This window comes from Astatotilapia calliptera, chromosome 12 (assembly GCF_900246225.1).
Source record: "Astatotilapia calliptera chromosome 12, fAstCal1.2, whole genome shotgun sequence".
NCBI lineage: Eukaryota > Metazoa > Chordata > Actinopteri > Cichliformes > Cichlidae > Astatotilapia > Astatotilapia calliptera.
In genome coordinates this window covers 34,331,966-34,356,805 of record NC_039313.1, presented here as the reverse complement: position 1 = coordinate 34,356,805, position 24,840 = coordinate 34,331,966, and the positions used below count along the sequence as shown (strand labels likewise).

Genomic DNA, 24,840 nt, shown 5'->3' with positions numbered 1-24,840 from the left:
TCAAGATACTAAAAAAGAAAAGTCAGAAAATGTCATGATTTATACCTGCAGCACAGGTTAGTGGGAACCCATCACTTCTTTGTTCACAGCTTTGAGATAAATAGGTTGAGCTCCACTTGAGGTGAAATCCGAGTCCATCCCGACAGCAAATACCTCTGTTTAAAAGGTCGGATATCAAGAGAAGCATCACAGTTATTGCAGTGCCACCAAGTAAACCTGTCGCACAGTGCGAACACGTAGCTGTAGAGCTGCTGTGTGTCTTTGCCTCCATCGTGATCGTGACGCTCTCACCAGCATTTATATCTTCATCTTCTTATCCATGCAACTGTTAGCAGTGCAGCTTTCCAATATGCTAAAATGTGGCTTTTGCTTTTATCTTCAGATCTGATTTCCCACTTTTTTAGTCACAGGCGCACTTAATCTGAGATTGCGTACAGTACATATCAGTCTGGACTACACAAAGGATAGAAAGGTGGTTTATGAAGCATTTCTACATAACTTGAGTAGAAAAATCCTATAAACAAATGATGGAGAAGCTTCCCAGCGTCTGAAACGATAAAGAGCATTAAAGCCTGTGTGAAATGTTGTTACTGCAAATAGAGCTGCATTTTACTTCCTCTGGGGAGGAAGTGGGAATCTGATGGAAAAATGACTTTCAGTGTATTTATTCACCTCAGTGCGGTGAGAATAGCATGAGGAAATACATCATTTTTGTGTAAATTTTCTGTAACGACACCTAATTTGGGAGTTACATGTATTGACATATAAAGACACCTTTATCTATAAAGTTTCATCAGCACGAACGCTGCTGGGCTGTAATTGAAAAATGACAGACTTGATGGAGTGCAAGGTAGTGCATACTTACCTGCAAACAAAAGCAAAGTAATATTTTTTTCCTTATTTGAAGATAAATTGCATGCTAGGTAAATGTGTGTTTGCACCAACAAATATAATCTGACAGCAAGAAGATGTGAGGGCCTCGTGGAGATTTGATCGTTTGAGGGGCAAGAGAAGGATGAAGGCTCAATCCTGTGTCTGTTATTTAGGGTGTGATGTGAATAAGGATGAGATCATAGTCCTGTTTAAGAGTCAGCTGTTTGGTGTGTTACTGGCTCTCACTGTTTCCACTGCATGTGTTTCTCTACAGCTACTGAAGCTGTTTTAATAGGATTACTTTACATTACTACAGTTTATTAAATGTTTTGGGAGACTCGCTGATCATTGGTGGAAACAACTGTGCATTGTGTTTTGTAGTTCCAGAACTCTAATTTCTCTTTTTACTACATTTTAACAACAAGTATGGTTGCAGTGGAGGATGCTGTCGAGTTTTTGGAGTAACAAAACCACATTAGGACTATTAATTTGATCGTCTGTGCATGGTTTTTGACCTTTTGTAATGCAGCTCTGGTTTCCCGTTACCTTCTCCTGAAAGTCTGTCATGTGGGGAAGAAACAAAAAATTGCTAATAGAAGTTTAATTTTTACTTATTAAACTGAAAGGGACAGACAAGCTTCTGTCACAGTGAAAAGAAAGAGACGGCAAAACCTAGAAGCTGATCACTAAAAGAGCAAGTCAAGAAGGTTAAATGATTAAAAACACCCTCCTCTTCACTGAGCAGGATTTAGCAGTCAGCAGCAGACTGCAGAGTCGCTCTGGCTCTCCTCCCTCTGGCCTTAAGTACTCCTGGTCTAATTGCAGACTACAGACATTTGCTCAGAAGGGAGGCTGAAGAGAAGAAAGCAAGACATGCAGGAACTACCCCTGAGCTCAACCAACCCAAAACAAAGAGACCATTGCAGAGCTGCTTTACACAGTGCTCACTGTTTTCATGCAGCAGACTTTGTTCTTACATTATGTCCTCTATTTTTCTCATGTCTAACATTAGTTAAGCTAGCAACAAAAAAAGAAGCTAGGTGTGTTTAGGCTTTACTAGAAGAAAAGTGGCTTGAGAACAAATAAACACACTCATCTGTTCCTGTTGTTTCATAAATTACTCGAACATTAAAGTTTAAACACAGTGTGACCTCAGGTATGTGAGCCCTGTTAGCTGTGTTAGGATGCTCCTGTTGCTGGGTGGATGCTTCCATTAAAGACTAAAAGTAAACACAGAATCTAAATTTTCAGTTATGGGGAGTTCATCAAGACTCTTGTTTGCTTTGGGAAAGGAAAACTTCAGTCACTGGTTTGTTATTGCTTTCCCTGGAGGGGCTTTACAGTGATTGGTTTTGGGACTTTGGGGTTAGCTGATCCCGTGTATTACAAGCTAATGAAAGCTCTGATGCTCCTTGAAGGACGAGGTTTTTGTAAATGATTGTGGTTTAAGCCATTCAATACTTTAACTGTACTTATATTGTATGGTATACAGTATTATGGTATGCTGTAAATACTATATGGTAACTTTACAGAAATATGTGATTTTTTTTTTTTTTGAACTTCTGTGCAAGATGTAACAACGCACTAACAGTAAGAGCTAAGTCTTCAGCTAAGAAAACCATATGTCGTTTATTTACTCATTAATCTGAGAGAACTGAAATGCAGTTTGTGAAGGGCAGGAGAAGATTTGTGCCTCAAGACACTGAAAGGGACATTTTAACAGTTTGTTTTACTCAAACTGAAAGCTCATTGCTGTGGTTTCCATTTGATCTCAACCATTCGGCCAAGAAATTGCTCAAGAAAGAAGAAACATCTATGGAATAGAAGTTGATTTATCACATTATACCTGGGCAGATTGTCCGTGGATATCTTGATGGTGTCGGATATGAGGACAGAATATCACCATAATATTGGTGGAGCTGCTAGTGAAAAGCATGCAGCTGGCTGCGGTACATAGGGTACCAAAGTCCTGGTACCCTAACTGCCTCTGATGTTACCTACTAACTGAAAACTCTGCTCTGATGTCCCATGTTTAACAAGGACACCAAACACCAATAAAACAGCCTTTTTTTTTTCCAGCTCTTTTTTTTTTTTTTTGTGGTCTAATAAGTTATGATTTTATCTAACACCGTTTCACTGGCTTTTTTTTACAACCTTGTAGCCTCAACCCCTGTGTGTGCATGTGCGCGTGCGTGTATTTGCCTGCTTTCCTAACTTCTTTTGTCTTTGTGTTTTCCAGATGTATCACTCTGACCATGGTGTAGACTTCCCTGACCTCTCCTTCCAAATCCCTGGCTGCCCTGCAGAGAGAGGCCCAGCAAACAGAGTGTGAATACAACTGCCAACACACCTCGTTTCAGCCTCCCCCCCTCACCCGTACAGGGCCTCGCTCAGCTGCTGCAGCTCCAGTCCCTCCCTCGCTCCTCATAGGCCATGGACAGCCCTCCTAAACTGTCTGGTGAGACGCTGATTGTGCACCACATTCCCCTGGTGCACTGTCAGGTGTCGAGTAGGCGGCAGGGTGGCTGCGGGAGCTCAATGAAGAGGACCAACCCTTTTAGCCCACCAGAGAACCTGGGCTTGAGTCGCACCACTTCCCTTCCGGAGAGAGACGTCCTCCAGAGAGAAGCTCTCCTCTACAGCAGCCTGATCCAGACCTCTAGTGGCTCCTGGTCCTCCCACAATGGAGGAAGAGAAAGAAAGGGTGGCGGGAGAGGCGGCAGCACAGCCAGCGATGATTCATCATTTGCCTCGAGCAATTCGGAGGACCAGCTGATTACAGCGCACACATTACCCAGAGCCAAACCGAGGAACAGGAATCCATTCCGTCAAAATCCTTTTCTGCTGAATACCGAAGAGGACGAGGATGACGAAGGGGAAGAAGATGACGGTGACAACCTCAGTGGTTACCTTGAAGACTCTTCCTTTCACCTTCACAGTGACGCTCACTCTGCTCTCAGTGACGGTTTGACTTCCTTCCATTTGCACGACCTTGGTTTTGCTCCCCAGCCCTTCCTCCTTCACAGCTCAGTGGGAGGAAGTAGTGGGGAGTCCCTGAGAGGTGGCGCCTCGGATCTTTCAAACCACCTAGAAGACCTCGAAATTTTGGAACTTGCCAGTCAACGGCGCCATGGAAGCAGTGGCTCCAACATGTCGATGGACTGCGGAGATCAAGATTGGGGTGATGACGACGAAGATGACGAAGATCATCCGATGAGGTGTGGGAGAAGCAGCAAGACAGGCTCCTACTCTTCCAGCTCTTCCACCCAGCACTGCTCCTGCTGTACTCTCTCCCAGAATTACCCTCGGCACTTCCCCGAGGCGTTCTCCGAGCCGTTCTTAGAGTGCCAGCAAGGCTACGGCAGCGACTCCTCCTGCAACAGCTCCGATGGTGTGCTCGTCAACTTCAGTGCCATCTACAACAAGATGAACAACAGCGTCCCAGAGAAGCCACCAGTGTCCGGTCCCACCAACCTCAACAGCTCCACCGACCACTCCTGCACCTCATCTGCTTCCGATCTACCAGGAAACCGAGACTCAACTGGAGGGGCTTTCTATTTGGACCTTCACACTTCTCCAACCGAACCTCCCCTATCTCAACAACTTGGAAACACATTCCCTCTCATCCGTGAACCACGCCTGTCCTCTTCCTCCACCTGTTCCTGCTCAGTGGAGCACCAGGGGGCTCTTGACCTCGATGCCAACTGCAACTCCTACCACCCTCCTCACGCAGGGTCCTCTGGCGACCTCGCTTCTTGTCTCCAGAGTCAGGCACGACTGGTCGTCGCCACCCAGAACTACTACAAACTGGTCACGTGCGACCTTTCGTCGCAGTCGTCCCCGAGTCCCGCGGGCTCCTCGGTTCACAGTTGCTCAGACGAACACAGCAAAGGCAGCCCCACCCCGACTCAGCCGAGTGAGTACTTCCTCTTCAGGCAGCAAGCTTACGAGGAAGGAGTGGAGGAAGAGGATGAAGAGGGAGAGACATCTAGGGTGAGTGGAGAATCCGGCCTCTGTAGTTTCAACAGTTCCTAATCCATTTCAGGATACACTGCATGCAAAGGTCCACACGAGAGTGGAAATGCAGTCCACTAGAAGTGCGACCAAAGGGTCAAAGTTCATCAGCTATTTTGTGATGTAAAATTGTAACACTGACAAAACTAAAATGTCACATTGGGTTCCATTTGATATAATATGATTATAATCGAATATGATCAGTGACAGTTTTGTTTTCCTATTTATTATGTGTAAAGGTAAATACACTGATTTACTGAATAACTGCAGCACTTAACTGTAAATAAGGATTTATGATGATAAAGAATCTATAATCCAAGTCGAATGTAAAAGATCTAGTCTTTGATTTATCCTCCACTGAATCTGTGTTTGATGTTTTTAGTTAAGTAAAGGTCAGTTTAATTACGTTACACAAACAAGTGATTATGATGTAATGTTTATTAATTGTCTCTCCCCTCCAACTGGTTGTGGCAGATAGCTGCACCTTCTCAGTCTTGTTCTGCTGGAGGTTTCTTCCTGTTAAAGGGAAGTTTTTCCTTCCCACTGTCGCCAAAGTGCTTGTTCATAGGGGGTCGTCTGATTGTTGGGGTTGTAAAGGCTTTGAACTTATAATATGAAGCACTTCGCGGTGACTGTTGTTGTTATTTATGTAGCTAAAACTAAATTGGTCAGTGAAGCAAGACCAAATCAACAACAGAGACAGAAATTACATCTGACTCAACAGAAAAGGCAAAATGGGGAGAAGAAACATAAAGAGCTCCTAAACTGTAAATTAAACTGAAACAGTGAAACCTTTAAATAGCAGTAACACTGGTATTAGTCTGGCACTGGCTCGTTTTAGACACTAGCCACCGTCTGCAGTTATCTGCTCATGTCTGAGGATTATTTTAGCACTTATGTAGACTGAAGGGTATTAATATCAGTCGGTAACAGTGCCAGTGCCACTGTGTCAAAGCAAATCTGGATTAGTCAGTTTAAGCCTTTGGTTTGGTTTTAATTTGACCTCTTAACCACAGCTAGTAATGTGTTTTATTTTATAATCTCTTGGAAAAAGTTTAACTTTCAGTCTTTTCTTTTCATATTCCTCGTTATTCAGCAGGATGATGATGATGATAATGACAATGATGAGGATGAGGAGAAGAGGAAGAATCAGCAGGGAGCTAAAGCTGGTCCTGTGATTGAAGGCCAGGTGTATGTCAACATTTCTCCTCCTCTGTCTGGTCGGGGCGTTATTGGAGCGTCTGCAGGAAGCCGTCCACGTTCTCGCAGCTACGATCGCAACCTGGACAAGTCTCCGTCTCCACGGCTCGGCTCGCTGGAGCGGATGCTGAGCTGCCCCGTCCGGCTCAGCGAGGGCGCTGCCGCGACCCCACCTCCTCCTCCGAGGGTCACCTCCTTCGCAGAGATAGCTAGAAGCAAACGAAGAAATGGAGGAGCGGGTGGATCGCCCTCGGTGAAGGCTGCTTCAGACGCCGTCTCCTCTCACTCGCACTCCTCAGTGGACTTTTCTCCGATCCTGGAGCAGCGTGTCGAGGCTGACAGTCAGGCCCTGTCGCCTGTGCCCTTTACCAGATGTTACAGTCAAGGCAGCATAGAGCGACACCTGGAAGGGGGGAGAGAAACCCGGGCCAAGGCAGAAGGTACACCACCTCTTACACTGCACAACAACAGTGTAAACCTCATTTATTCCTTCATTTAGGTTGCAAAGGGACAGAAGAGCTTAAACTGACAGTTTTTACACTTAGAGAATTTCCCATCTACATATCCGCCTCGAGCACATTAGCATTCATTTGTTCTCCTTCTGTCTACCTAATGAATGGAAGATACATAGTTTCCTTTGAACTAGGGCTGCTCAATTAATCGAATTTTAATCACGATTACGATCTGGGCTTTCAACGATCATTAAAAATGACTGAGCCGATTATTAGCCCCTCCTTCATTTATCCGCGACACCTTAAAGGCCGGTTCGTGAAAATATTGTCGGGCATAAACCGGTCCGTGGCGCAAAAAAGGGTGGAGACCGCTGATTAAGAGGACCCGAGGGAAGCGTGGAAAGCTAAGCAGAAATTATTTGGAGAGGAGAGTGACTGCCGTTGGTTGAAAAGAGTTTTAAAAAAAAAAAAAAAAACTTCAGTGGTGTTGCACACTATTTTATATTATTTTTTTAAAGTCATTGAAGCCGGTCAGAGCAGCACGCTCCGTTTTGTGTAACTATTTTTAAATCCCTGTAGAACCGGAACCGTGTAAGCTAGCGCAATAATTTGTTTTGCATGTGAAACCGGAGGAGTTGTACTAACATCTGATGCCATCAGCTTGTCCTCGGTCACGGTTTCCTTCCACATAAAGCTTTGCAAAAATTGCATAAAAAGCGCTTGCAGGAACAAAAACATAATATTCCAGAAACACGCTTTGCCGATCCGATCAGCTGTTCATAACACTTCCCACAGTGAAACAGACGTCGGCGCGAACTATCACATGTCGGCCATTTCCTCCCCGAAACCGGAAGTGACGTCATTTTCGCGGAAATGTAGTTTTTTACTTGTAGGCCTTAAAAGCCTATACTGGTCATGTTTGACTTTTCTGAATAGTTTCTGGGATGCTTAGAACTCGAATTGCACTGCTGGAAATAGTTTATTTTGATGCACGTGCTGTTTTCTTTGCAAATTTGCATCATAGGATTGTTTTTTTGTTTTTCCTGCAGTATATAAAAATTGCTGTATCTCCAAAATAAAACTATGAAGACACTCAAAATAAATTTCCTGTTGTTGTAAACTATTTTTTGCAACTTTTTTGTATTTAAAGTTTTGAAGGATAAACCTCTTAAATTTCTCCAAGTAGAAATGTATGTAAAAAAACAAAAAAACAAACCGATTTTCAATTTTTTTGTAGTTTATTGCACTTTTTTGCAATTAATGTAGTTACTATGGACTTAATGCAGACATATTATTAAAATATGGGCTATAACAGTTGTATAGCAACTTGAAATGCTCCCACAAATGGCACTACAGCATGTAAAAAAAAATAATATAAGCTCTGGTGGACTTGGTTCTATGGTAGGTCTTAAAGGGTTAAATAAATATCGTCAAATAATCGAGATCTCAATTTCAGTGAAAATAATCGTGATTATCATTTTTGCCATAATCGAGCAGCCCTACTTTGAACTAATCTGGGCTCTGCAAACTCCAGTGGAAAGTATTTGGTTTGATAAAAGCTGATGTCACGCAATAATGACATATAAACGCAACATGTTTGGGAAGTTCCCCCTGCACCCTGAGCCAATAGCAGCATCACGAAGGTATGAATCATGCGATCAAGCCCTGACTGTGAGTTCGTTATAAGGGAAAGAAAGAAAGTTGTTTTAAAAATCAGAAACAGTTAAAACCTTTCATTCAATTGTAAATATGCTGACATTTTTACATACTTTATAGACTTACTTTAAACAGCAGATCATCAAATGTGAACAAATGTTGAGGTAATAGCCCTCAGGTGTGGACAGGCATTTTGTTCGGCCGTGTTTTTTCACTTTTTGGGTGTAAGATTGCGCCCCTGAACAAGCAGGCTGGTGTGTGTGTGTGTGTGTGCTCTGCTTTAGATGGAATGAAGGGTTGAAGTGGGCCAAGCGTGCTCAGAATAACAAACAGGTGAGAGAGGAGAGATAGATGCAGTGAAACACCCGCCCCCCACAGAGCTCTGCATCAGCTTGCTGAGCTGTGTGTGTGTGGCTTGTATATTTGCATATCCGTGCATGTTTGTGCCATCCTTCCTAAAACAAGTGCTCGTAGATAGAAACCTCTGTGTCATCGCTCTCAATCAATTCTATTTCTGAAACTTCTAATGAAGTTTGTGTTTGAATGTGATGCCTTTCAGCTCCCTTTCATTTGGCTTAACAGATCAGTTATTCTCAGAAACCTCAACACAAACCTCCATCTGTAGCACTGGATTATTTTCCAGAATTCAGAGATGTGAGGAATCTGACGGAGGAGTTTCTACTGGTGTCAAGTGTTTTTTGGCTTGTTGAACTTGAAATGGTACCCACATCACCTTCTCAGCCAACCTTAGTCACTTATGACTAAGATGTCACTGTACTCCTGCACAATCCTGTTTTGCCTTTGTTTGTGCCTGAAAACAGATCAATTCTGCTTAATTTGGATGTATTTAGCACAGTATGCTGGTTGTTACAAGTACACGTGGAGTTTTAGGCGTAATTCTTGCAGACTAAATCAGGAATTTAAAAAAAAAGATGGATTTGGAATCAATGAAAGCACTCTGTACTGTACAATTAGGTGGACAGAAATCATTTGAAGTTGAAACATCTGCATCTGTGAATGAAAATAAAGGAGAGTAAAGCCGTTAACATATCGCATTATGGAAAAGTTTTCAGCCAACCCTCATTCCTGTATATTTTGCAGGGATAAAAAGAAACGGGTGCAGATATAAGATGCATGGAAATACAGCATCAAGACAAAAATAGAGTTTGTACAATTCTAACAAGCTTGAAAGTCAATATTTGGTATGACCACGTTTATTCTCTCTCGGGCAAGTTCAGGAGTAGCTCTCCAAGCTTCTTGAAGGACATTCGGAGCTCTTCTTTGGATGTCGGCTGTTTTTTGCTCTGCTCTCTGTCGTGACACGGCTTCAGTAATGTTGACGTCCGGTCCCAGTGTTCTGTTTTGTGGTTTTCTCTCCAGGTATGCTTTGACCTGCCCTTTGGGTCCGTACGACCTGTTGCCACTGGTTTTCAGTCCAGTTCTTACCTCAGCCTTTTCTTCCAGTTTGCCTTCCTTAAGAACGGCTTCTTGACAGCCATCCTTTCACTGAGACCATTTCTGATGAGGCTTCAGTGAACAGTAGATGGATCGAGGCTCAAGGGCCAGATGCATCTCTCAGGTCCTGTTTCAGGTTTTTGCTGGATTTATTTCCTATTTCTTGAGGACATGATTTTCAGATGCTGTTCGTCTGCTGCGGATAGTTTCTTGTAAGCCTGCCACTTCTTCTTTTTTTGTCCTCTTCTTGTCCAGTTTCTTCAGATTGTGTAAAGACACGCCACACGCCAGTTTCTCAGAGCTAATAACTTTTTGGGAATCAGCTTGTTGGTGCAAAAATACTTCAGACTGTGTTAACTTTTCAATTTTTTTAGATTGAACTGAGAAATGTGGTCAAATGATGTGTGTTTGCAACAGGCTGTTAGTAACAAAGTGCTTAAAGGTTTTTCTTCTTTCAGCTCCTCCTTTTAGGGATCGCCACAACAGCTCATCCTACACCTGACGTCCTCTGCTGTCACACCAGCCCTCTGCAATAAAGTGACTAAATATACAATTACAACACTGGTTCAGGCTCGAATGATTCATAAATGAGCATTAAGTAGCTTAACAAACAAAAAATCTAAAGAGAAACTAACTGAAAATTAGAGAAATAGAAGTGGAATGTCCAAAGAAAACTACCTGCAGAAAACCCAGAGAGCTAATGCTCATTTTTAAAAGATCACGAGTGTCCTTGGAAGCAAAAAAAGTAAAATGAGGGATGGGCCAAGACTTTTGTACAGTACTGTACACTAAATGGATAGACTGTGCATTAGATAACTGTCTGTACTTGGTAATTTAATGTTAAAATAAAGATTATTGTCAAAGAGTAGCACAAATACAGTGTTGGACTGAGGTGGATGGATGGATTTAAGTAAAATCAGAAAGTTTTCAGCCACTAACTCTGACTCGTTAGGGTTTCAGGTACTTTTAAACTGTGCAAGATAACTTATTTCTATGAATTAAGTCACTAACCCATCAGTTTCTGTACATATAAGAACAGTGACCGTCGTCAGCTCAGTCTCAGCTGCTCGCTGTTTGTCTGCTTAGGTAAATACACAAACACATGCTTGGGATTCCTGTGGAATAAGACCAAGGAGGGTAAAGAGCACTGGGAGAGTGATATCCCAGGAAGCCCCAGCTGTCGCCTTTTATAGTTGTAGACCGGCTGGCGTACGGAGAGAAATCAGCCTCAAATGTGTCACAGATGTGTGTGATTTGTGGGTATTCACAAATATGTGCTCTGATCTACACACGTTTGAAGACGCGTTACAAAAACATATTTGGAAACCTTCAGTGATCAGTACCTGTAGTAATGATGCACAAACGTTTGAGGTTTGATTGTTAAATGATGAGCTTCCGTTTGTGCATGCGCAGTTTTGAGGCACTTTTCACACAGATTCACAAATGTATGCTGCATTCAAGTGCTAGTGGAAAACTGGGTCATCCGAACATCATTTGAGGAACATAAAAAAATCTTTTTAATTTGGACTTGTATGATCTTTTAATAATTACAAACAGACTTCTGCCTTCGGCTGAGTGTTTAACAAGGTTTCTTGGAATTAAAGAGAAATGCTCTCTGGGTTTCGTCCTGCTCTGCTGCGCCATAATACATGAAAACATACGGCGTGCTACAACCAGCCTGTGGGCCGCACTTCAACTACATTTTTACATTAGAGCATTCAACACCGGAAGATCATCTAACAGCTGATTTTTCTGTTACGTTACAGCTAAATCACAATAATGAATATTGTCTTTACTTGAGGGTATAATTAAAATAGTCCTTGTAGACTTTTATGCACAAAACGGAAAGGTTGTATTTCTTTCCTTCTACCTGCAGGAACAACCTAGAACACGTCACCTCACCAGATTTACTGAGTATAGATGAAAGTAGTGATTGAAACAGATTGTATTTCACGTCTTTAAGCCCTTCAGCTGGGAAGTGAAACCGAGGATTTATTGATAATTTAGAAGGCGAGGGGAAATTTGGTAAAGGATCATCCCAAAGAATAGAGGCACGTTCCTCCCTTAGTTTGTAACGTTGTGTCTATAAAGGCCGTGATAATTTAAGGCTGTAATGAAAGGCTGTGCAGAATCTCAGCACATATATTATTCATTAGACTTCACTTCAGTCAGCTGTGTTGTTTCACCGCAGTACAGTACAGGCTTCAGTAAAAGCCTCTGGGAGACAGCTTGCTCACTAATGATGCTAACATAAAGCAGAGAGCTGCAAAGGAAAAGCTTCGGCTGTCTAATGGATTCATCTGTGAAACAGGAGAAGAGCTGAAGAGAAAAACAGGCAGAGAGGAAGAAGAAGAATGAAGTTGGGAGAGGCCAGTTAGCGAGAAAAGAAATGAGTCCAATTAGAAGGATGACAGAGCAGATCCAGAGTCGGAGAATGAGGGCTTCTCTTCTCCATCCCAGTGGGAGCTGAGTCCTGCTGGGTGTGTATTCCTCTCACTCCGCCCTCCCTTCCCCCCGCTTTCCACAGCAGCTTGTTGTCGCCCTCTGTGGCTGAGAAACAGCTACTGCACTCGGGTCAGGTGGCACTGGTGGGCCGGCCGTTGGGCGACAAACAGCTTGCGCAACCCCGCTGATGTCACACGTCACTGTCTGTCACCCAGTGCGCTGGATCTAGGAGCACACACACAAACACACACACTGCAGACAAAGGCTTCTCCTCGCTGCTGTGTCTCCTGACTTTCCCAGGTTTAGTCTGCATGTGTGTGTTTGTCTTTGTGTGTCTGTGTGAGTGAGTGTGTGTGTGTGGGCATGTGGGCCTGTGAATAGCAGTGTGGTTCTCTGTGATAAGAGCGGTTGAGCTTTATGACCGGGCAGTTTTCTGCTGTGTGTTGTGGTTTCACTTCTAACCTTTCTGTTTGTGCAGTCTTGAGCTGCGATGACCTGCAGGTTCATGAGTTTCTACGCCGGCCTGTACTGATTTTATTTCATTTCTTTATTTATTTGTTTGAGTATCTGAGCTGTGAATATGTGTGGTGTTTGAGTCTTTATAAATGTATTGACTTTTAGCTTTAGCCTGTTGATTGGACAGTGTGAGGAATTTGGAGGAGTCTGTGATAATCCTATTTTATTTCCTAAATTATTAACCGAGAAATCAAATAATCAGCAAAAGGGAATCCACAGTGGAAATAAATATTTGCAACACACATTTGTACTGAGGTCAGCTTGTCTCAGCTTTCAGAGAAGAGGTCAAAGAGAATATAAATGGGAGTAAAAGATGCATTTGTGACATCTTGGTAAACACATTAAACACTTAGCTATGCAGCTGCAGCACTGACAGCTCATTATTGCAAATGCTTCACTTGTGGACGGGGTTAGGGTTCTGTTTCTGCATTTCAAATATGTCCCCTGAACGTCTCACATGCAGGAAGTTGACAGAGCTGCTGCTAGTTGTGATAATCTAAGAAGAAGAGCTTTTCGTCTGCCCCGAGGAAAGACAGTAGGCACAAAAACATGAAAAGCATTCCATCAAAATACCTCAAACTTGGCACCGCATTTACTCAACAATACAGCCGACAAATATGAAGCAGGCTGGATTAACGGTGAAGCGCGCACACCCACAGACACACATAGTGACACTCCTGGATATATTCAGTACATTAACAGTCCTCAGTTGCAGTTTTGAGTCAGGACTTTTTATATCTTTGTTTGTTGTTGCTGTCAGAGCAGGTTTGTACTGTTAAACTTGTGGCAAAGTAGAACTAAGCAGTTTGTGTTTGGGCTCTTCTAGGTGGTCTCTCCAGTTCTGCAGACAGCCGCTCAGCAGTGGTCCGCTACAGCAAGGACCAGCGGCCCACGACCCTTCCCATCCAGCCCTTTACCTTCCACCACCAGTTTGCAGCTAAAGCCCCCCAGCCCAAGCCCCTGGCGCCCCTGCTCACAGGCTACATCTCTAGCATGCAGGCCCGCTCCAGCTTGGGCTCAGGCTCTGGAGGTCCAGTCGGGGAGGACGGCGACGACACAGCTGAGAAAGTCCACAGCTTCCAGGGTTCTCTCATCACAACGGCTCCTCCTCCTGGATCGGTTAGGCCCTCGCCTCTTGGGAGTTACTCCCCGGTCCGACTCCAGGGAGCACCCAGCTCCGGGACCTGCTCCACCTGCACCCCCAGCCCTAAGCCAACGCACAGCCTCTCCTGCCCCCTTTCAGCCGGCCTCGGCCCCCTGCAGACCCCGCCCACAATAAAACAGGCGGGGGCATCAGCGCCGTTACCCCCTACTCCTCCTCCTTCATCACTGGGGCTGAAGAGAGGGGCGGTGCCACCAATGCTGCCAGCAGTGCAGGGACACTGTTTCCGCCGTGGAGGGCTGCCTGGCTTACCAGCGCTTCACAGTGACACTCTGAGCCCACTGGGCTGCCTCGACTCTGCAAAGCACGAGGAGGGCAACAAAGGGCACGCAGCCAGGACACATAATGGTACGCCCATAAATAAATCTCACGTTTCCGTTAAAAACGATTCATTAAATCCCTGATGAGAAAATGCTGTTTTAAAATAGGTGAACAGTTTTTTTCACTGTTCACACTTTGCTTTGACTTTGACTGAGGCCATCTTCCCCTCGTCGTCTCTCATGCCTTTACATTTTTCTTCTTTTAACTGTCAGCCCTTCGCTACAGAATCGCTCAGCAGGTTTTGTCCTGATGCAGTTGGTTTATAAAATCTGCATTGAATTAAAGTTCTGTTGACTTACTGTCAAAAAGAAGCTCCTGTAGATTCTTACTGTTCTCTTTTTCTCTTTCTTCTCTCCCTTCATGCATGACTTTAAACGTTTTCCTGTCCTCCCTTCACCTTTTCCACACGCCCATCTTCATCTGCTTTGTTCCTGCGTATCATTTCCATCTGTCTCATCAACAAACCCTAATCCGACCCCTTTATCGCAACCCTAACACCTCCCGTCCCACAACAGCGCACCACCTCTCGCCTCAGGCTCTCAAATGGAGGGAGTACCGCCGTCGAAACCCTCTGGGAGTGGAGAGGGTGTCGGGGTGCCATGCTTCTGCTGGATTGGGGCCGCGACCTGCCAGACGCAACGTTTTTGATTTCCCTTCGGTCCCCTCTGGCCACAAGCTGGGACGACTCAACGGTGCTCAAAAATCTCTTGGCACTGTTGAGACCTGCAAGAATATCAAATATTTAAACAATAGACTCAGATATTTTAAGTACTGGCAGTATTAGTAGGCTCATATAAGTGTGCTCCTTACCTCAATGCCTCTAATAGTGACTTGGTGTGTGTCTCAGCAGTGGGCCAATCAGCTAAGCTGCAGCAGAGCTACAGCGACTTCCTGTCCGACTACTTTTCCCTGACAGAGAAGCCGCCTGAGGAGTTCTGCCTCTCCCCGGACGCCTCCACCTCCTCCTCTTTGTGCTCGTCCTCGCAGTCTCACATCTCTGTTGACCTGACGCAGAAGAGAGGTGGGGGTTCTGTGTGTGTGTGTGCATGCCTATGTGTGTGTATTCCTATCTTTGTGGGGACCAAAACCCCAGTCCCCACAAATTTGAAGGAATTTTTCTGACTCCAAATGTGGTTTTAATGTTTAATTAGGTTATGGTTAGGTTTAGGGTTACTGCTTACCGTTCTCCACACACACCAACAAGCGGGTCTTTATTCTAAGAAAGTGTGATGGTGTTGTTGTTGTGCCTCTGGGCTCACAGGCTGCAGGGATCTCCCAACATTTATAAATATTACTGTCTGTGAACGATACAGAATTAATCGATTTGTTAGGAGAGTTCACACTAAATTCAAGCTCCCTTAAGTCTTTCATACAAAAGTGCACTGTTCTCCTTTTTTGCTTTTCCTTGTCTGGTAACTGAATACGAGTGTGATTCAGGGATCTGACTGTTTTTCACACTAACAAAAGCTGCTGCTGGTCTAAGCGTTAATTAGTTACACTTAAAGAAGAGCTTAAAACCTCCAGAAACGGTGTACAAGCCAAAATACAAACACGAAACATCAGATTTCACCTCATGCACTACCTGTATTTGTATAGCACTTTACTAGTCCCTAAGGACCCCAAAGCACTTTACACATCCAGTCACACACCCATTCACACACTGGTGATGGCAGCTACATTGTAGCCACAGCCACCCTGGGGCGCACTGACAGAGGCGAGGCTGCCGGACACTGGCGCCACCGGGCCCTCTGACCACCACCAGTAGGCAACGGGTGAAGTGTCTTGCCCAAGGACAGAACGGCCGAGACCGTCCAAGCCGGGGCTCGAACCGGCAACCTTCCGATTACAAGGCGAACTCCCAACTCTTGAGCCACGATCGCCCTTTGCTTTTCTACAACACAACTCTTAGATAGTTATAAGGAGCAACATGTTTGCATTAACTTTGATTAAACACAAAGTACAATTTTCATGGATCTTTAAATACAAGGAAAAAATCCCATAAAAGTCCATTAGAAGGTAATTCAGACATTATTTGGCTCTTCAGTTAAAAAAGGCATCACTGTTCCTGTTTAGATGCTCAACTTTAGTCCTTCCTAATATGTAAAAGCAGGATGACACCTTCATTTTTTTTTTTTTTTTTTACTGACAACCTGTGAGCTGTAAAATCAAATCAAAAATCTGTGAACTGTAAAATCAAATCACCCTAAATGAAGTGGATCTCACAGAGTTATCCGAGGCCACAGCAGTGAGAGAGGAGATCATCCTCCTACCAGATAATGCAGGTTTACACAGCTGTAGAGAGCAGCGACATGAGTGCTGAGCAGACTGATTAAGCCCTTTCACCTTACTTTCATAAAAATCAATTTCACAGATGAACCAGGACACAAAGATTTGCTTTACCTTCAAAGTGAAGCTAAAAAGCTTTTTGCTCAGTAGGAGCTGAATTGCACTCTTTGTCAGCGTTTTGTGACTCATATCTTTCAACGTTTGTCTTGTTTTCAGACTGATGTGAGTCAAATCCCTAGAAGACAACTTTACTGCTGTAGCAAATCTAACAGTGCAGATTTGGAGCTCAGACTCATTATTATATTGGTACCTCACCTTCCTGCAGGGGTTTTGTAAAATAGCACACAGATGACTGCCATGTGACTGTTGCCACAGTAACACAGAAATAAAAAGATGGACTTACAGACGCTTTGCTCGGTTTGTCTCGTCAGCTCTGGTGAAAGCCGTGAACACTGCAGTGGATCTGATCGTGGCTCACTTCGGCACCAGCAGAGACCCCGATGTTAAGGTAAGCCTGGGGTTCACAGGTGAGGCAGCCACACACGATGGCACGAACTGCTCATTTGTGAATATGAACTCACACGCTGGTTCTACTGGCTGATCAAAGTTATACGTATAGAATTTGCACAAACACATCACAACTGCAATGAAGCGCAAAAGAACCAAAATGTGTGTTTTGTGGTGAATTACACCAGCTTCACCATCAGATGGCGCCACCTGACTGCTTGGTGAGAGTGAGCAAGCTGTTTGTGTACTTGTAGCAAATGTTATGTAATATTTATTTGTATTTTTATTCTGTATTTGTATATGGGACAAATACAGAATAAACACACGCTGCATCTAAAGCAGCGCTTGGTTCAGTAGCTTTAGATTCAGTGTCAGGGGGACAGAGCGTTCTGTCAGACTGTCACCCACGGTCGGGTAATCTTGTCTCAGAGCATCAATGACACAAACATCTATCGTTTATTGTTACAGTGGTAATATTATAATATAATTTCTGGCAAATACATGTGAGTTTATCAGTTGGTGAGGTGGACCACAGTGTCACGGTCCGGGGTCGGTGACCCAGTGTTTCTGTTCTGTGTTTCTTGCTGTCCAGTTTGTGATTCCTAGTTTTTAGGTTTTGGTTCCTGTGCCCCTCATGTTTGGTGTATGTTTAGTTCTGTCCTTGTGTTTATTATGTTCTCCAGTCAGTCATTTCTCATGTCACTCACTCCATGTTCCCTCTGTTCAGTATCAAGTCCGTGTCTCTGTACCTGTCGTGTGCTTCCTGTTTTATTTTGACAGTCCCTGTTCTGTCCCCATGTTTTCTCTGTACCTTTCCTGTTCCCACGTCTCATGTCTAGTCTCCCTGTCTCTATGTTCCCGCTATAACATGTCAGTTTTGTCGTAGCGTTAAGCTCGTATCTCTGAGTCTGTGACTGTACTTCTCTACAACCCGCCAGGCAAAGCTCGGGAACAGCTGGGTGAGTCCCAACGTGGGTCACCTCATCCTGAAGTATCTGTGTCCGGCTCTACGTGACGTGCTGCAGGACGGTCTGAAGGCCTACGTGCTGGACCTGATCATTGGACAGCGCCGCTGTCAGCCCTGGAGCCTCGTGGAGGCATCCACACAGCTGGGTGAGAGCGCTGGGGTGGAGGGGACATACCGATACTTAACAATTAAAGTTGATTTTGCGGGAAGTTGGCATTAGTATTGATCCACCGCAGTGACTCGCTCACTGTAATGCTGACCCTGCGCTGACAAAGGCCTGACTAATTCTAAGAGGTGATGAAGCAGTGACATGTTGAACTAAACTGCAAGATTTTCACCATCAGTGTCGGAGCAGACAACTATGGTGCAGAAGGATGAAGTGAAGTAATAGAGTAGAATGGCACCTTTCAAAATAAAACTACAAAGTGCTTCACAAGACTAGAAAGGAAACAACAAGCAGTAAAACATTTAGAAAGATAAATGAAACATTAGAAGATTAAAAATCATGAACAAATAAAATATGAACTGCAAAGCAGATAAATAAAAACAAATATGATAAAAAATAAAAATGACTAATAGGAGGCATAGATTGTGTTTGTAACAAAACGAAACTTTGACCTTTTGGCAGCGCTGACATGAGCAGGATTCAGGTGACTGCAGAGCAGCAGGGCACAAAGAAATGAGCTCCTTACCTCCATGTCAAACTTCACCTTCTAACCAGGGTCCCAAAATGCTTACTCGTTGTACTTTCCTCTCTATTTGGGGTGCATTCACAAACAGCTACAGTCATTCTTTTGCAGATGTTGTTTAAGCTTAACATGTGTTTTATGAAACGTGTGTCCTTTCAGGCCCGTCCACACGTGTTCTCCACAGCCTGCTCTCAAAGGTGAGCCAGTACTCGGAGCTCACGAGCCACAGCATGAGACTGAATGCTTTCATCTTCGGCCTGCTCAAGTGAGTCGTTTCATTTACTGCTGTTTTCATTCTCAGTTTACACTCTGAGCCTCGAGCTCACTCTGATTCGCTCTGACACGACAACAGCTTCTGTGTTTTTGGGTCTTAGTGACTGCAAAATAGTGACGTTTCTACTTTAGGTTTATTCTCGAGGTCATCATGGTGTGCTGAAGTGCATTGCATTTAAAAGCGTTACTGTTTATGTCCGATAACAGAGGTGATGGATGAAAGTCTCAGTCAGTTAAGAAAAACACAATCTGTGAATTCTTGAAGTCAAACAGATTAGAAACTATTGAAAACTCGTTCTGAGTATTTTAAACCCCACATTGTTTGCATTCATGACTTCGTTCCATTTCTTTCTGGTACATTCCTGCATATCTTGGCACATTAGTGCCCCCTGTTGGTCAGTGCTTTGGTGTATTTGTGGCTATGTGTGTAACCTACAGTGAAATGTAATCAGATTTTTTTTTGAATGAAAAAAGTAATCATGTTGTGAGCTGTTATTTGTCTCTCGTAACCTTTTTGTTCTAAGTTTTGATTACCCGCTCTCTGAGGACATGTTTATAAGCTGAAGTGTATTCATGTGTGTTTTGAACTGGTGTTATTCCTTAAAGACGGCCTAATATTTGCCTAATCAGCACTAAATTATTATTCTTGAGGTACGTAAAGTAACGTTGAATACTTCACACTTCAGTTTACCTAATGCTGGCCTTCATCGTCAGGGGCAACCTCCCAGATTTCCTCTAATAGGCTTTGAACAGGTTTGAACAGTGGGTGGGCGGGGCTTCTGGGATATATGAACTGTGTGTTGGACATGAAAGTACAAAGGCAAGAGTTGAGTTCAAAGCTGGCCGTGTGAAGGCGGAAATGGACCAAAATGCAGACTCACAAAGGCAAGAATAAACTCAGAAGGCAGCTTCATTGCTGAACACCAGAAATACAAAAACTAACTAAACTGGGAATACGCATGAAACTAAACAGGTGGGAAGGCAGAACACTCGGCAGGGAACGAGACAGATCACGACGCTGGACAGACAGAAACAGAAGGCTTAAGTACACCAAGACTGTCAAAATAAAACAGGAAACACTAAGACGCAGACTAACTCCCAACATGACACGGGAACTGAGAGGAAAGCACACTTAGGGAAACAAAATGGATTCTGTAGATAACAGGAGGAGATAACGAGGGGGACGCAGAAACAGTTAACGGAGACGAGACAGAGCGAGAGGAGAGACATGACGGCCTGGGAAAAATAGATGGGGGGAGCGTGGAACGACACACAAGGAGGGGAACATGGGAACAGAAGAGGGAAACAAGACACAAGGGCTCACACAAACACACAAAAACAAAGACACACACAGAGGGACGCGGTAAACTAATTCTAATACAAAAGACACCAAAACACAAGAAAACTCAAAACACTGGTCAAAAGGACCCAGAACCATGACACTGAGCGTCTAAATCACTCGGGAGCTAAAGAATGACTTCCATACACTGACCCCATTATCATCAGTAGCAGAGAATAACAAAGAGCATGACGGGTCCCCTTTAAAACCATGTCAGAGCTGATTAAAAGACTCAGTTTTGGGTGTGATGACTGTTTAAATGTCTTCTGCAGGAGACTTTTACTCTGCTGCAGGTTTTAAATAAGTGACTGTTTGTCTGTTTTAGTCTGAAATCTTTGGAATTCTGGTTCAATCACCTCTACACGCATGAAGGTAAGACCATAGTGACTGAAACGACGGATTTCTTCTTGTGCATCTTGTTGTGACGCCTCCTTACCTCTCTTATCTTTTATTCAGATATTATTGCCGCATACTACAGCCCTTGGGGTTTCCTTCCCCTGTCACAGGGGCCGTGTCAGCCCCTCTTTGAGGAGCTCCTCCTCCTGCTGCAGCCTCTCTCACTGCTCCCCTTTGACCTGGACCTGCTGTTTGAACCACATCTCCTCCAAAAGGGACAAGAGCAGCTTCGTCGCAAAGAGCAGCTCTGCTCTGCAGGCCAGAGCGTCGACCAGTCGAAGTGCTCCACCTTCCAGCTCATGAGGGGGTGGAGCAACACTGTCAGTGAAATGGTCAAAGACTCAAGCGCAGAGGTGAAGAAAGAGAAGGCGGGGCTCAGGCGAGAGGGAACATGGCCAAGGATGGAGGGAGTTGGATCGAGAAGAGAGGCAGCAGCGGGGAAATCGATGCTGAGGAAAGAGAGCGTTACAGCTCAGAGCATGACAGCTGGGCCTGATTGCAGAGGGACAGTGAAGGAAGTAGGGTTTGCACATTTATGGAAGGAGAGGGGGGTCCAAGGGCAGAGGGTGAAAGGTGTAGGACAGGAGAGCCATGGAGAATATGAAGATAAAAAGAAGAAGGACAAGAGGAAGGAAAAAGACAGATTTCCTGCAGATGAAGGGCGTCAGCGGCAAGACAGGCAGGCCGGCTGGTGGTACCAGCTCATGCAGTCCTCCCAGGTCTACATCGACCAATCCACAGAGGGGACAAAGTTTGTTAAGACCGAGAAGAGGAAGAAGTCATCGGAGAGACGACAGGGCCAAATCCCACCCACAAGAGAGGGAGTGGTGGAGGGAGCGGAGGCCTCTCAGGAAGGTGAGGGCAGGAAGAGCAGCAGCAGTAGCTTGAGCGGGGACTCATCTGGATCCAGGGGGCGGCCTTCGTGGATGGGCAGCCCCCCAGAGTCTGTCCTCAACCAGGAGAATCACACCAACCCTCTGGAGGTCACGGTGACTGGGAGCCACGGCGGAGCCCAGGATGAGAGCCCCTCACAGGGACAGAGTCTGCGCTGGAGCAGGCTCTTTGGCTCTAGTGTCGGTTCTCCCTCGAAAGCAGAAGGAGGTGAACAGAAGCCAAAAACCCAAAAGACCAGGTGAGAAAATGTTCATGACTGAAACCACCAAAATATCATTTGTATATCTTAATCTGAAACTACCAGAACGATCACCTTCTTCCTGAGGAACATTTTCCAGTTCTTTACAAATTTAGTGGGTTTATATATATTTTTGCTTCACTGGATGCCGTTGATGTCGTGCCGCAAATGACGAAAGACTGACCTGGACTAACATCGGCCTTTTGTTTTCACGTTGTGTTTGTGTTTCTTAGACCTCCATCTGGCTGGCTCGGCTTGGATCGGTCTGTTCTCGACCTTGTAGCTTTGACCATTGGAGCAGGCCCCGGAAAAAAGGCGGAGCTTCCTGCCACACCAACTCGCACCCAAAGTACAGCTCCACCAGCGTCGACGTACCCAGCTGAGGCCAAACTACAGTCCAGCTGGTAGGAACCGCCTGCAGTGTTATCGTAGTGTTACTTGGAAGTGATGCCAAGCATTCCTCCCTCAAAAAATGTTTCCGAATACTTTTCGATCACTCATCCTCACCTTCTGCCTCCGTGTTGATTTCTCAGCGAAGTACGAGCACTGTGCCACCACATCGCCACCGAGCCCGGACAGCTGAGCTTCAACAAGGGCGACATCCTGCGCGTTCTGAGCAAGGCTGACCCCGATTGGCTGCTCTGTTCCCTGGGCTCCACCCGGGGCTTGGTTCCAATTGTCTACGTCACCCTCAACAGCATGGAGGACAGCCAGGATGCCCCTGGTTTCGGGCAATGCTGAGCAAGAGAAAACTGTCCGAAAGGTGAAGCCAAACAGACATGGAGGGTATCCCTCCCGCACACGGACCGAACACAAAAACCCGTTTTCATCTGTAATTTAAAGGGAAAAAAAGACAAATCATTGTAGTAAAGCTGGAGAGGATGCAGACATGACTGCGAGGGCAAGCATGCAGGCTCAACCACAAACAGACATCTGCTTCAAGGGTACACCCAGACACGTATGCATGCATACATCCAAAAAACAAAAAAGCACCCCACAAAGATCACAAACAAACCCAAAGACTCTCAAGCGCTTCTTTCTCTGCCTCTCCTTCTAGCTTAGCAATGTGCAGGTCCAGTCTATTTATCATCCAGCTCTAATTTCAAAAAAATAGGCAGATCTCTCGTGCTCCACACCTGGCTGCACTGTGCTGTACAGCTGTGCCACACGTTGAACTCGCCGCTCAAACGATCGCCCTCGGTGCCGGCGCAGGTTAGTTTGACGTCCTCTTGTAAACTTAGTGCTAATATGATCTTTGCATTCGTGTAGAAACGAGTGAGTCTTTGCTTTTTGGTAAGATTGATATGAATGTAAGAGCTTTTGGATAAATGTTCTGTGATTCAGCATATTTTTATTATTCTAATGAGACGGTGGAGATCTGCACACGAGCTCGTGACAGCAGCTGTTCAGACATTCAAAGTGAAAAGAGAGCAGAAGGAGAATCAGCTTTTTCTTTTTATCCTCCGTTTTGTTTGATCTGCCTTCGTTTAAGCGTGACTGTTGGATGGATAGACAGTCAAAGTAATCCTCCTTTCCTCACAGCTGGGATAAAACCATGGTTGACACCGACGACTTGCATGAAATCTCTCGAAATCTTTTGCTTTTCCTTACCGTCCTATTTCCCCCTCTCCTCACTCTCACATCTAAGAAGACTTGACAACCTGTGAGGATGGCAGGACTGAGCTGGTGGTAACACGGCCCGATTTATTGGTACATACTGTAAATGCATTAGTGACTTAAACGTCTGATAAATTCTATTTATTTAATAAGTTGAGGGAAGCACCTAAATGGATGCTTACAGAAAACATGGATGTCAAATGAAAGCAAAGCATAGCTGTGCAGGTGTCTTTGGAAAAGGGGATGATGGGATTTACTCCAGCATGGAAGTTTATTCCGGTTCAAAGTGCAAAGATCTCATTCATGCCTTAAAGCACAAGTGTCGAACTCCAGGCCTCGAGGGCCGGTGTCCTGCAGGGTTTAGATCTCACCCTGGGTCAAGTCGAGTTCATTACCAGGCCTCTGGAGCCATTTAAATCAGCTGTGTTGGATCAAGGACACATCTAAGACCTGCAGGCCCTCGAGGCCTGGAGTTCTACACTTGTGCATTAAAGAGTGCAGGTGGGGGGGGCACCTGTCCAGCTATTTGTCCTGATGGTGTATTTTGTACATGCTCTGACGCGTCTAATGCGACGCGTCCTCCAGATTTATGTCTGCACACGTTCACGTGAAAGAAAAGGAGATCTGTGGTGATATTTTTGATGTTTAAAGGGAAACCCCGACACATTGTTTGTGATGGAGGCTCTGGGGGGGTCCTGTTCAGGTGCAAAATGTGGCCTTAGGCTCAAAATGAGTTGATGGAGAACTAAAATTCCGACTGTATACTTTAAACGTATACAGAAGGCCAGTCTGGAAAATTATAAACAGGTCAAATTAATGTACATATATTAAATAAATGAATGCTTGTGTATTTTTTGAAAATCTCACATAGGATATAATTTCACCATTTCAGTTTTCCGTTGCTGTATAGTTTTTATTTTTATGTAAGACTTTTAACATCTAATTTCAGCGAGATGATTAACATTTCATCCAAATGTAAATATATTTAAAACCCTCCTGAATTAATTTCTGCTGTAGAGCTGTACGTACAGATGTTATTAAAGGTTTCTCAGTGCATTTTATGTTGACTACAGAAAGCGAGCATAAGCTTTAGTCTCACTGCTAACCAACCTGCTGACTGTAAGTTGCCCGTCACGTTGGAGGAAGGTTTGCTGTTCGTTGCCATCCTGCTCAGAGCTCACCGGGGACCGACAGAAATAAACACACAGTAATTAAAACAGAGACGGGCGAGGGAGGCCCAGGGGGCCAGAGGCAAAGAGAGACTTCTTTTTAGAATTAAGCATTTAGATATCTGGGATGTTGTGCATTAAAATACTTGTAGGAGTGACATAAGAGAGAAGGAAAGAAAGGAGTGATCTTTGTTTCTCTCGTCTGTTTTCTCCCTGCATTCTCTCTCCCGGCTGCCTGTAAATACCTTCAGCATCAGTGACACTGCTCTTCTCTCTGTGTCCAGACTATATGATGTGTACGTATGACATTATCAAACTACTATGGATGTTAAATAACAAAGTGCTCATGTGATCACAAACTCGTGTGGCTC

At 44.6% G+C, this 24,840-nt stretch overlaps 1 protein-coding gene across 5 annotated transcripts in view; it reads left to right on the top strand.

Moving 5' to 3' along the window:
• Positions 1–23,671, top strand: part of rusc2 (RUN and SH3 domain containing 2) — a 40,491-nt gene extending 16,820 nt beyond the window's left edge. The window contains exons 3-14 of one of the 5 annotated variants that reach the window (XM_026186891.1): positions 3,113–4,866; positions 5,987–6,527; positions 13,438–14,121; positions 14,610–14,786; positions 14,942–15,115; positions 16,812–16,888; positions 17,826–18,000; positions 18,703–18,808; positions 20,481–20,527; positions 20,612–21,683; positions 21,917–22,087; positions 22,217–23,671. In XM_026186891.1, the coding sequence (XP_026042676.1) occupies positions 3,307–4,866; positions 5,987–6,527; positions 13,438–14,121; positions 14,610–14,786; positions 14,942–15,115; positions 16,812–16,888; positions 17,826–18,000; positions 18,703–18,808; positions 20,481–20,527; positions 20,612–21,683; positions 21,917–22,087; positions 22,217–22,424 (4,992 nt within the window). In that variant the 5' untranslated portion in view covers positions 3,113–3,306 and the 3' untranslated portion in view covers positions 22,425–23,671. Of the gene's footprint in view, positions 1–3,112; positions 4,867–5,983; positions 6,528–13,437; positions 14,122–14,609; positions 14,787–14,941; positions 15,116–16,811; positions 16,889–17,825; positions 18,001–18,702; positions 18,809–20,480; positions 20,528–20,611; positions 21,684–21,916; positions 22,088–22,216 lie in introns of all 5 variants that reach the window. The other 4 variants (XM_026186890.1, XM_026186889.1, XM_026186893.1 and 1 more) reach the window with 4 other exon arrangements.
• The last annotated feature ends 1,169 nt before the right edge of the window (positions 23,672–24,840 follow it).